The following is a 12,151-nucleotide window of genomic DNA, read 5'->3' as shown; positions in this document are numbered from 1 at the left end:
GGGGGGGGGGGGGGGTGTTTGTCTTGGACAAGGGAGCATAGACAGCAATAAAAGGACTGGGCTTTGCTATTTTTATGTAGGTTTTATGAGGTGACGCTTGGCTGACTTCCATCATGTGATCATGTAATGCAAGCATCAATATTTGATCATGCTCTGCTCCTTTAGGGCCCTTTCACATCAAATCCAGTTGTTTCCAGCACGGTTAGTGGCTGGAACGCTCTGGATCACATAGAGCAAGCCTCCCTGCGTTCTGGGGCACCGCCCCACCCCGCAAGCAGTAGATATATGCAAAAACATTTTTAAAAATAAAAAAGTTACCAAACAGGTAAAAAGTTACCTCTGTCTCCACCGCTCACTCCCGGCTGTAGATCCGTAGCTTCTCGAGCGGCCATGCAGGATGATGAGGTGGACACGTGCAGTAGAGATCACCGGGGGGGAGAAGAGGAGAGACTCACTGTAAGTCAATGCATGCAGCCGTGAGCAGGCATGTCGGACAGACACTGTGGGACATGAGGAGTCTGCGTTGGATCAGAGACCAGCACCAGCGCTGAAGGGATTGCAGAATACAAGTGGAAGGAAGAAGATGATCAGATCAAGAGGCATCATTTAAGGTGAGCCCTTAAAGCAGTGTGGGGGGGGTCATTGTGACTTTATTGTCACTTTAAATCTGGTTAAGGCTCACTACCCATGGACTGTAAACACCTTTTGGGCTTTTCGGCATCACACCTCTGTTTTCCCTGTTTACAAGCCTGCCCCCTGATCTTCTGTTCATGCATTCTCCATGTTCTACCAGGTTGACATTTCTGCATTATCTGCCAGCTTCAGGTGTAAAAAGAAAAATACTTATCGTTTATCATGTTTATTTTTTATATTTCTTTTCAGCTTTCTGATTCCAGTGAACACGGCTTCACACAATAAACAGGATTTTCACACTTCTCTCTTTGTAGTGTGAGTTAGAGTTGCCCTGACCTGCACTTTGCTTGTCTGGATTTTACAGTGAAGAACAGGGTGCATTTTTGTTTTATTCCCTGCACACAGACCACATTAATCAAACAAAGGGACCTTGGATTGGATGAAATACAAATTCTTGGGGCAGCGTAGGAAAGTAGATAATCTGTTAATCATTATTAATTCTAAAGGGGTTAGGTATGCACAGACGCAGCCAACTAAGATTTTAGGAGTAAAGCTGGCCATACAATGCATTGTTTTTCTTGTTTAACTTAACAGTGTGATTTGTGGAAACCCCCCACCGGGCTATTTTATTCTGAGGTGGGCATACTGCTGTCAGAATATCCAAGCAATGACTGCAACTGATTGGTGAGAATTTTCAGACCAACTCCTTTGCCAAAATTAAGTTGAAAAATTGACTTTTGTTGAACAGAGGTGGACCATTGGACATATGGAGAACATTGTCTGACTGCTAGTGTTTTCTCCATGACAATGATCATGATGATAACGTGCCTTCTTTTATATGATTAAATACAAATAGGTTTGTGTTCATGTTTGGAGCTCTAGCTGAACTCTCTAGTCAAAACTAAAATGGTAATTTCTGAATGGAGTTGACCCTTTTATTTTGTTCCTATGCTTTTTTTAGTGTCTCCTTTAATGATGGCAGCATACCTCTCTCTGGATGCTTCACTTTATTCACTGCCTTCGGTATCAACCTGCATTGGACTCACAAGGGCTTACAGGATGGTAAGGGGATGTCTAAGTACTATGTGATGCAACTCTTTTATTTCTTCTTGAAGCCCTCAAATATTTCTGTGTTACATGTATAATGGAATGACGTGTCTTCATTTTTTAAAATTTATTTTAATGAACTGCTCCGGGAAGCATTGCAACAGTACTAAGCCAGAACATCAAGTTCAGTGTACCATTAAGCCCATCTCACACTAGTCCTGGGTTGCTGGGGGCCACTCACCAGCGACAAGAACAGGGAGAATACCCACCTGCTCCTATTGTATCGCTACCTCGCCCCCAAACCATATAATTGCTGTATAATGCAGGTTTCTACAGTTGCAGTACAAAGTGTAAAGTTTAATCATAGGTTTTCATGTGCTAATATTTAGTCCAGTACAGGAATTATCTTAAATTGACTAACACATTAAGCATGAGGAAAATGTATTACTGAGCAATTTGACTTGATTTTGAGAAGAATATGGTTTTCAGTGACCATCCTTGATGTGTATATATTAGGGATGCACCGATACTAGTATCGGTATTGGTGCCGATGCCGAGTATATGCCCAAATGCTCCGATACCTAACCCGATACTTTCTGTATCAGGAAGCCGGGCAGCGCGTCATTACACGCTGCCCGGCTTCTGATTGGCCGGGAGGCAAGCTCCATGCCCCCTCGTCACTTGTGATGAGAGAGCATGGAGCCGGCTTCCCGGCTAATTAGGAAGCCGGGCAGCGTGTAATTACTTGCTACCACCTTCCTGATTGGTCAGTAGGCTGGCCAATCAGGAAGCCGTGCGCCGTGTAATGACGCAGTGCCTGTCTTACTGATTGGCCGGGAAGCCGGCTTCATGCTCCCTCGTCATGAGGTGACGAGGGAGCATGGAGCTGGCTTCCCGGCCAATCAGTAAGACAGGCACTGCGTCATTACACGGCGCACGGCTTCCTGATTGGCCAGGAAGCCGGCTCCATGCTTTCTCATCATAAGTGACGAGAAGCATGGGGACGGCTTTCCTATAATCGGGAAGCCGGGTGGAGAGTCTTTACACGCCGCCCAGCTTCCTTAATGGGACTTCTGGTATCGGTATACGGTATCGGTGAGTACCCAAAAAAAAATAATATCGGTACTTGATACCAAAATACCGGTATCAGTGCATCCCTAGTGTGCATTGGTTTGAGGATTCATGAAATGTGAAAATATTTTATGAATAAGTAATATTAAGCTATACATTATATTGCAAAACTACAATTAAACTGTCCATTTGATATAATTTGACTATTGATTGTTGAATTAATAGATGATAAGGGTTTGAATACACATCCTCTTCCATGCACCATTTGAAGCAAGTAAAGAGAAGCTGTCTGATGCTACCTGTGGCGTTCATTGAGGCCTATTAGGCTTCATTCACATGTAGCGTTTGCGTTTCCCGCATGGTTTTCTGTGCGGAATACCGCACGGGATGCAAATGCTATATGTGAAACAACAGCCCAGATTACCATCCCCTCTGAACAGCTATAGGGGAATGCTTCATTGTCTCTGTTCTTGAGAGACAAGTGGGTTCTGAACACTACTACCTTGACCCCATGGTTGACTTCCACTTCCACTCCCAGCAAGCATGGAAATAACGGCGTTGTATTGCTATACCTATGCTGATGTCCTCACTCATCTGAACCCAGAATATGGAAGCTATGCTTCTAATTAATGATTTGTTAAGAGGGATTTGGAGATTGCGGCACAAGTTTCTCTGCACTGATACTTTGGAAATAGTCATTTATCTCTCTATTACTGACTACAGTCATTTTGTGGCCACTCCATGTTATCCAATTCCCCTTTTTGTGGCCAAATATAAACGTCTTTTGTGAATTATGTGTAAATTATTTTACCAGTCATGTGCTGGGTGTTTTTGTTTTTTTTTTCTTTCTAGATATGGCAGAACACAGAAAATGCCTTGCTAGAGATGGTCACGGTATCAATTGTACAGCTCTTTGTCTTTAATACAAGTCTCTGGTGGAACGTTTATCTGGATACAGGCATTAGGCTTCTTTTGGTAAGTGTCAGACTGGTACATAACTTTTACCATACCTGTGTTATCTGAATGATCAGAATATTTATTTTAATTATTATTTTAATTTAATTATTATTTTTATTAGTTATCAGAATTACTATGCATATCTAAACCCAAAAACAAAAATGTAATATATTGCAGCTTACCAATCCTTAGATGAGGTGGCTGCATTTGATTCCCCTTTTTTTCTCTTGTAATAGTTACTGGGGGGGCTTTATTCAATTGTTTGTTTTATCTTTCCATAAATATCTCATGTAAGTAAACTTCAATTTTGTCAGAAAGTTTTGTTTGGTGAAGAAAACAAAATTGTTGGCTACAGTGGTATCCCTAGCCTTTTTGCTGCTCTGGCCAGCGGGGAGGGAAGGAATGGCCTGCATCCCGCCCAACTCCTGGTGACGTCACTGGTTGCCAGGAGCTGGGTGGGGTGCCTGCCAGAGAATCCAAGGTTGCTAATAACCAGCTGGGGAGATGTGTATGGCTCTTACACTTCTCCCTGCCTGGCTCTTAGCAACCTGGGACGCTCTGGCCGAAAAGGGGGCGGCAGGCACACTGCAAACATGCCGCTCTGCCTGCCGCTCTCCACCCTAGAGAGATGCCACCTGAGGCTGCCTCATTAAAGGTTGTAAGGTGTAGGGCCAGCTTAATACGTCTCCTGTTCAGCCATGGGCAAATCATAAAATGCCCCCATCCATGCTAAACCTACCTGGTGCACTGACACAAGTGCTTCCATGCGTATGTGCGTGTACACAGGGGCAGTGGAGCTTTAATTTTTATTATTATATACTTATACTTTTCTGTTTTTTACATTTCATTGCTGATAGCCACCTATGTAATAGCGTTTTACTGGTGACGGGTCCCTTTTTAAAGAGACGTTAGGGATCACCTTGAAACCCCATTCACACTGAGCAATTTGTAGCGCGATTTCAGTTTAAAAATCGCTCAAATATCAGCTCAATGTAGCTCGTCCAATGCGTTTTAATGGAGCTGTTCACATCTCACAGCTCAATGTCTCCCTGTAGCTTGTAGCTCAAGGTTGTCGCTTGAACATTACCTATTTTTTGGTGAATTTCTTGCGATTTGGCCCAATAGACTTCAATAATATAGCTCAATGTCGCACGTATTTGCGCGGCATTGCGCAACATTGTCGTGCTACAGAAGTGTCCGTTTTGCACAGAAATATAAGAAGGAACATAAGCAGGAAACAGGAAGAGGAATTATGTCATATCAAAACCACTTTTGATTGGCTACAGCCCAATGTAGCAGCTACGAAGTCCATGCCAAAAGTAGCGCTACGTAGTGTGATATTATGTGCACTGTAGCTCAATAATCTCTCCAAAGTTGCTCAGCTCAAATCAGCACAGATCATGCACGGATACATGGTGGGGAATGTTGGAGGGGGGGAGGAATGGGCGCATGTGCAGAGGATGTAGAAGGGATTGGGTTATAACAGCCAGGAGTGTGATTACAGCTCCCTGCTGCCCCAGACTTAGCACTTGCATGTGTGGCTGTGAAGGGAGAAATAAAAACTACATTCTTAGATCTAAGGGACTACTAAAGTTAGATTTTACCATCGTCTCCCAAAGAAGTCATCAAACTTGCAAACATCCAAAATCACAAATATATTTTTGTTTCATGTAGATGTCTTCTTTTGATAAATGTAGACTCTCTTGGTGAATAACTTTAAATATAATTTTGCTTCTGTTTTGCTATTTCCCAGGTTGCTATAATACGTGACCGTCTATATCAGCTAGTCTCCAAACTTCAGTTTGCTATAACTGTTTTACTGACATCCTGGACTGAGAAGAAGCAAAGAAGGAAGTCGACCAGTAGCCTGATTACAATAAATATTATTTTCTTCCCGTTGGTGCTGACGCTCATTATCCTGTCAGCTCTTCTGTCCTCTCCATTGCTGGCACTTTTCACTCTTCCTGTGTTCCTGGTGGGATTCCCCCGACCCATTCGCAGTTGGCCTGGTGCTGTGGGTGCTGCAGCCTGTGTGTGCTCTGATACCGTCTATTACCAGCAAATGGTCCCAGGCTTTGCTGCAGCTCTACAGTCTGCATTTGCTTCTGGAAGTCTAGGTAGGTGTAATGATACTGTTAAGAAGATGACAGAGTAACTTTCTGGTTAATGTTCCCAGACCCAGGGGGTTGGATATGTCTCGGGTCTTTGTCTACTATTAGGGATGGTAATAGTCCGGGGTGGACATATCGCTTTAGAGTCTGTACATAAGGAAATTAATCCGCAGGGCTGCCCTATAAAGCAGAGCCAAGGTTTGTAAATATGGAGGTGCTATAGAGAAGCCAGACCCCTGTCAAGATACTGCAAGGCAAAGCAACAGGTTTACTTTACCACCAGCCCCTGCAGCAGCTCATCACTCCTTGCTCTGTAGCGCCACAAGCAGGAAAAAAACATCTTTTTACTTCTGGTTATTGTGGAGCCTGTGACTTACTCCTCTTCATCAAAGTGACAGCACTAATGCTTGGTGATTGGACACTCAGGTACCAGCATCATCACATGGTACCAACCTTGTGTAAGCACCAACAAGAAATAATGGGGCATGCACAGGGCATTTTCTCATTGCTGCAGCCAGTATAAGCTGCTGCAGCCAGTATAAGCTGCTGCAGCCAGTATAAGCTGCTGCAGAGGCTTTAGTTAAAGCTGAACTCCAAGCAAACGGCTAAACACATAGATGAAATACAAATATGGGAGCTTTTGCCTGCCAAAGGATTTGTATTTCTGTCAATCCAGTTCTCAGATATACACAACTCTGCACACAGCAGAGCCCTCTCTGGCAGGAGAGGATGCTTGGTTTTCTCTACTGCAGTCACCTATAGGTCTCCACAGTCTGTGATTAGACAGAAAGAAAGGAGAAGCAGCAGAATGATTAGTTCATCTTTCTGTCACTATCGTCTCACCACCTATTGGCATGCTCCTTATTAGCACTGCAGCAATACTGACTGGCTCCTTGTGCTGTTTCTCCTTCTCCCAGCCTGAGCCCTGCTCTTCGTGGCTGATTGCATTTAAAAATGTATGTATGCATGTAGACAAATCTTTCCTATTTGCATGAAGTTCATCTTTATAGTGAAGTTTTTGCTTTGCTCTGCATAGGCAAAGAACAGTTGCACTTAAAGGGAAACAAAACATTTGTATAAGAAACATCTGATAGGAGCAGCCATTTCCCAATTCAAATGTCACATACTGCTTACGCTTAGGAATGTGTGCTTCCCTACCATCCTCGCGTCGGCATATTTCTTTGTGACAAAGTCCCTTAAAAGCAAATCCATCGGTCATTTTAAATGTCAGAGCTTCTGACTAGTATTAGCATTATCTTTTACAGTGCTGGACCACTGCTAGGCTTCTAGCATCAACCAATGTGCATACTTTAAAGTAGGGATGCACCGATACCGGTTTTTCGGTATTGAGTATTGATATTTTTTTCCGTAGTCACCAATACCGAAAGTCTTATTAAGGAAGCTAGGCAGCATGTAATGACTCGCCACCCTGCTTACCGATTAGCAGGGAATCAGTCTCCATGCTTCCTTGTCACCAGGTGAAGAGGAAGCATGGAGCCAGCTTTCTTGCCAATCAGGCGGGGCGAGTCATTACACGGCGCCCAGCTTCCTGATTGGCCGGGAAGCCGGCTCCATGCTCCCTCGTCACCAGGAGCATAAAGCCAGCTTTATGGGCAATCAGGAAGACGGGGGGTGGGTAATGACTCCCCCCTCCCAGGCTTCCTGATTGGTCAGCTTCCCGACCAATCAAGAAGCTTGGCAGCGAGTCAGAACATGCTGCCCAGTTTTCTTATTGGCTGGGAAGTCGGCTCCATGCTGAGGGGCGAGTCATTACCCCCCCCCCGTTTTCCTGATTGGCAAGGGAGCATGGAGTCGGCTTCCCAGCCGATCAGGAAGCGGGGTAGCATGTAATGACTCGCTTCCTGATACCGGAAGTTTGGGTATCAGGCTAGGCATCGGAGAATTTGGGCAAGTACGAGTACTTGCTCAAATACTCATTATCGGCACCGATACAGATACTAGTATCTGTATCGGTGCGTCCCTAATTAAAAGGTTTTTTAAGACACTACAACCCTTTGCTTCAGTTCTATTTTCCCCTAAAGTGACCCTAAACTCAGGAGTTAAATCTTCCAAATGCATTCAAGTATGTATGTTATTTGTGCATGTCCGTCCTTCTGTGGGTTGGCTCATTTTGTGCCCCATGGCCCCTGTGTGTGCTGTAAATTAGTCACCGCTCCAAGCTCAATACAAATTAGTAAAACTAAACATGAGATTGTAGTCCATCACAGGAGTGAGATTGGAGCGGTGGCTACTTTACATCACACACAGGGACCATGGGGAACAAAAGTAGCCCCCCTCCAGAAGGAAGGACAGTGTCCGCACCAATTCAGAGATGATTTGAGGATCTACAGCCGAGTGATACACATATAAGATACATTTCTGTTAATAGTTAAGGTCCTTGAATGCATTTTTAAGATTTAACTTCTGAGTTTAGTGTCACTGTAACCATGAATATTTTACTTTAACATAGCTGTCTACAAAAGGAAGATACAAGGGAAACCGAGAATTAAACCGGATGACACACTGTTGTTTAATGAAAGGGTTTGACTTTCATAATTATGTTGTTTCCAAAGTGGTTTACTTGTGTTTCCATGGAGTGTTGCCACAGCACATGAAGAAAGTATGGCAATCAGGCAGGAAGTGGCACTCTCGTGTTCCAATGCTAGGAATAGCAGCCACCAAGATTTTATTACACACAGCTCTCCTGTCACATAAGAGTCAGGAGAGTTCCTTCTTTCTTCCCCAGCATATATTAAAAATAAATAATACTATTTATTGTGTATTGAGGAGCTTCCTAAATCATATACACAGATAAATGTGGTACATTCAGCCCCCTCAAGGACAAAGCAAATAATAAACTGCAGTGCAAGTGCTTAAAGAAACCCTCACAAAAGGACCATTCATTTGAGGAGTATAAGATATGTGCATTAAGCATACTTCATGTATGTTATTTTACCTGTAACTACCTCCCTTGTGTAGACATCTATAAGCCCTGAGACTGCGGCTATGAGTTGACATCTTGGATGTGATGTCCGCAGACTCAAAACTGTCACTCCAATGACATTGTATACCAGGGGTAGGCCCACTCCAGCCCCCCAGCTGTGATGAAACTACAAATCCCATAATGCATCTGGCTTTGGGAGTCATGTCTGTGGCTGTCAGAGTTTTGCAATGGATAATGTGATTTGTAGTTGCACCCCGCTCTATAGTATTCCCCTTCACACCTCCCACGCAGCTACATAAAAGGTTATGTGGGAAGGAGAGGTGTGGGGTGGAGGATCTGGGTCAATACAGAGAGTAATAAGTTACTTCCAGAAGAGGAGAGGGCTATGACGTGGAAGGAGGGAGGTGGGCTATGCTGAGGAATTTACTCTTGCTGGAGTAGTCAACTTTTCTAGTGAGCTCAATGGCACATTGCAAGTAAAAAATATTTTACGAATTTAAAAGGCACAGCCTGCAGTGAGAACCTACCAGGCATTCTAACCCTTGCTTACTCTAGCCAAAAATGTAAAAACAAATGTTGGCTTTAAATATATTTTTAAATGACCTGTCTGAAAAATTGGGATTTCTTTCTCGTTCATAGAGGGACACAGGAAGTCATATATTGTCAGGTTCCACTGCTGCCTACAAAAGTATTAGACACTGGCAAACAAAAGAACATCTTTAAGGAAGCCCAGGATGACCCCCTCTAACCAGCATGCCTCAGTTTTTTCTGCTAGTGTCTTAGGAAGATGGACAGTTTTTCTATTGCTCTGCTGGGAAAAGTCTAACCATTTTTTGCTTGATGTTTCTTCAATTTTTTCTTCAATCAGGATTCCTTGCTACATCGCTGCTTGAACTGGTCCCTCCATGGCAGCTATTATGATCACCTTTCCTCAGTCTAGCTTTGGAGTGCCATACATGGTATGTTTGCGGGGCTGGCCTGGTAGTCGTTAGGCACTATCCATTCACCAGTCTCACCCACTCCATGAGTAAGCCGAGCCTTACACCAGGAGCTACCTCGCTTTCTGCACAACTTAACCACTTTGAATTGCTGGGTGGAGTGTTGCATGTGCTCAGTGTTCTCTTTCATGCCACTTAGCGTAGAGGAAGCATCACTCCCCCTGGTGCTTCTGCTTTGCAAAAAGCCACATGGAAATCTGTTCTCTGGTCCATTCCTACTGCCCCTCTACAGTGACCTTGGGCATCCCAGACCCTCATTGGCTGTGAACTGCCTGGGTTTGTGAGTGTCTAAAGTCTTGCCTTGAAACCTTAGCTAGTTGCATTACTGCCTTGCAGTTGCAACATGTCTTTATCTAGACATATAGAGGACAGTACGCCTGCAACAGGTGACTACAGCTTATGCTCTCCTAACATCTTTGAAGACGTTTACTCTGTACCTCATGGGAGTACTTACATCTGTGACCGGGAACTCTGCTACTGTTTGGCTATAGAGTCTACCTTTTTGGAGTCCCCCTTAGTTATGTCGGGTGAGGCTAAGTCCTCTGCCTTGTCATCAGGGGCCTCTACTGCAGCCACACAGGATTTTGTGGCCAAGTAGACCCAATTCCTCACGGGTATTGATTCAAGGGAGACTAAGCATGCTCCCACACCGTCCCCTGATATGGACTTCTATCCTCATATTTACGGGGGGTTCCTCTCATGGGAAATTATTGTCTCTGGGGCTACACTCTGGATTTCCTGAACTGGTTTCTTCTACATTGTGGGAGCCCTCTTTGGTCAGGTCTCCTGGTTCAGACACCGTTGGACACCATCTGGGTACTGGTGTGTCTTAACAAGGAAGGAGAGTCCTTCCTGCATCGGTAGAGGTAGTTTGGTTCCTGTTGTAGATGGCATTGTGAGTCTTTGTCTTACCTGTGCTGATCCCCTTATGGACAATACTCTGGAGTCCAGTTTTTCCCATCTGGCAGCTTCTGGACATGGAGGAGAGGTTCATGCAACAAGGTGCATCTCAGACCCCATATTGCAAGTGAATGATATGGGAGGAGGGTCCCATGTCAACCTAGGTTGTCTACTGGCAAAACAAGCTAGTCTAATTGTGCTGATATCCTCTGACAGGAACAGGAAATGCCCTAATTGCTTTGTGGAACTTGCCTCTTTTTCCTTGGCTGATTGGCTGGTTCATGAAGAAAGCCTTTCTGGCACCTATTACTGTTTTTGATATTAATATTCTTTGCTGTCCAGACTCTTATCCATTGTCTCTTGGATGTTGCTACTTAATTGGATTCAGTGGGGGGGAAGGGGAGAGGGGGTCAGTAGCATTCATGGCCCTGTGATTCTTTGAGGTCAAGGATAGGCAGGATTGTTTTTTTTTTTTTTTAACAAACTCCTTCTCAGGACTTGCCCCTGAAATGCCTCTTGCTTGCTGGTAATTGTGTTTAACTTTACAACCCTCATGGAGCCAAGGGTAATCTGTCAAACCAGTTTACTGTTAGGTTCTAACTTCCTGCCTACCTTTTGTTGGGGTGCTTCCCAAGCACCTTACCCCTTCATTTATACTGACTTTGTGGGATCGAATCCTGAGTTCACTGGTGGACTCAAAAGTCACTTTCACGCCATTCACAGGTTGGAGTTTTATTATTTCACCCTTATGGGTGTCTAAAAGCAGTTTGACTGCTTTTAGACATGCGGACAATGGATGAGTACGAAAATAGAAAGAAATTTGTACTCGCCATAAAATCCTTTTCATGGAGTCCATTGGGGGACACAGGTCCCACCCCTGTGTTTATGATCATGCTCTTGGTACTGCTTGCTACAGACTGAGGCATATTAGATAGAGCAACGGTCCTCCACGGCTGGCCTAAAAAAAATTTTGTTTACCATTGTATATTCCTCCTGTCCAGCAGAATAATCTGACAGCATATCACTTCCTATGTCCATGAACTACAAGTAAAGGAGATAAGTGTACAAAAATCCTATTATATTTAATGTTCCAAAGAATTCTGTATGTTTATTACATTTCTGTTTATTTTTTCTATAGGTGTGGTTACTCCAGGATCACACTTCCTTTGTCGTTTTCAAGATCGCTTAATATGGCTGCTGATTCTTGAAAGCGGCTACACTTACTGCTGTGTTAATGTAAAGGTAAATACTTTTACTGTTGTCTGTATATTCAGCACCTAATGTGTAAGCTGACACTGTTGAGATGCATTATTACTCCAAGGCTACATAGTAAATGGTTATTGTCCATTAGCTCTAGCAGCGGTGCCCTAGTGAGAAAGCCGACGCCATTCAACTTTTTTTAAAAGAAATGTATTTCTTAATGTAGCTATAAATGTATCTCTAAATTTTCCGGGCTAAAAAATACAATTTTATTATATATTGATTTATTT

At 43.7% G+C, this 12,151-nt stretch overlaps 1 protein-coding gene across 2 annotated transcripts in view; it reads left to right on the top strand.

Moving 5' to 3' along the window:
• PCNX4 (pecanex homolog 4 (Drosophila)) overlaps positions 1–12,151 on the top strand; it is a 44,840-nt gene that overhangs the window by 17,582 nt on the left and 15,107 nt on the right. For both annotated transcript variants that reach the window (XM_018562580.1, XM_018562572.1), the window contains 4 exons: positions 1,595–1,695; positions 3,604–3,726; positions 5,462–5,825; positions 11,800–11,903. In XM_018562580.1, the coding sequence (XP_018418082.1) occupies positions 1,595–1,695; positions 3,604–3,726; positions 5,462–5,825; positions 11,800–11,903 (692 nt within the window). The remainder of the gene's footprint in view (positions 1–1,594; positions 1,696–3,603; positions 3,727–5,461; positions 5,826–11,799; positions 11,904–12,151) is intronic.

Source organism: Nanorana parkeri, unplaced genomic scaffold, assembly GCF_000935625.1.
Source record: "Nanorana parkeri isolate BGI_ZX_2015 unplaced genomic scaffold, ASM93562v1 scaffold20, whole genome shotgun sequence".
In the NCBI taxonomy this organism is placed as follows: domain Eukaryota; kingdom Metazoa; phylum Chordata; class Amphibia; order Anura; family Dicroglossidae; genus Nanorana; species Nanorana parkeri.
Note: the sequence above shows the minus strand (reverse complement) of the source record. Positions and strands in the feature narration are given on the sequence as shown.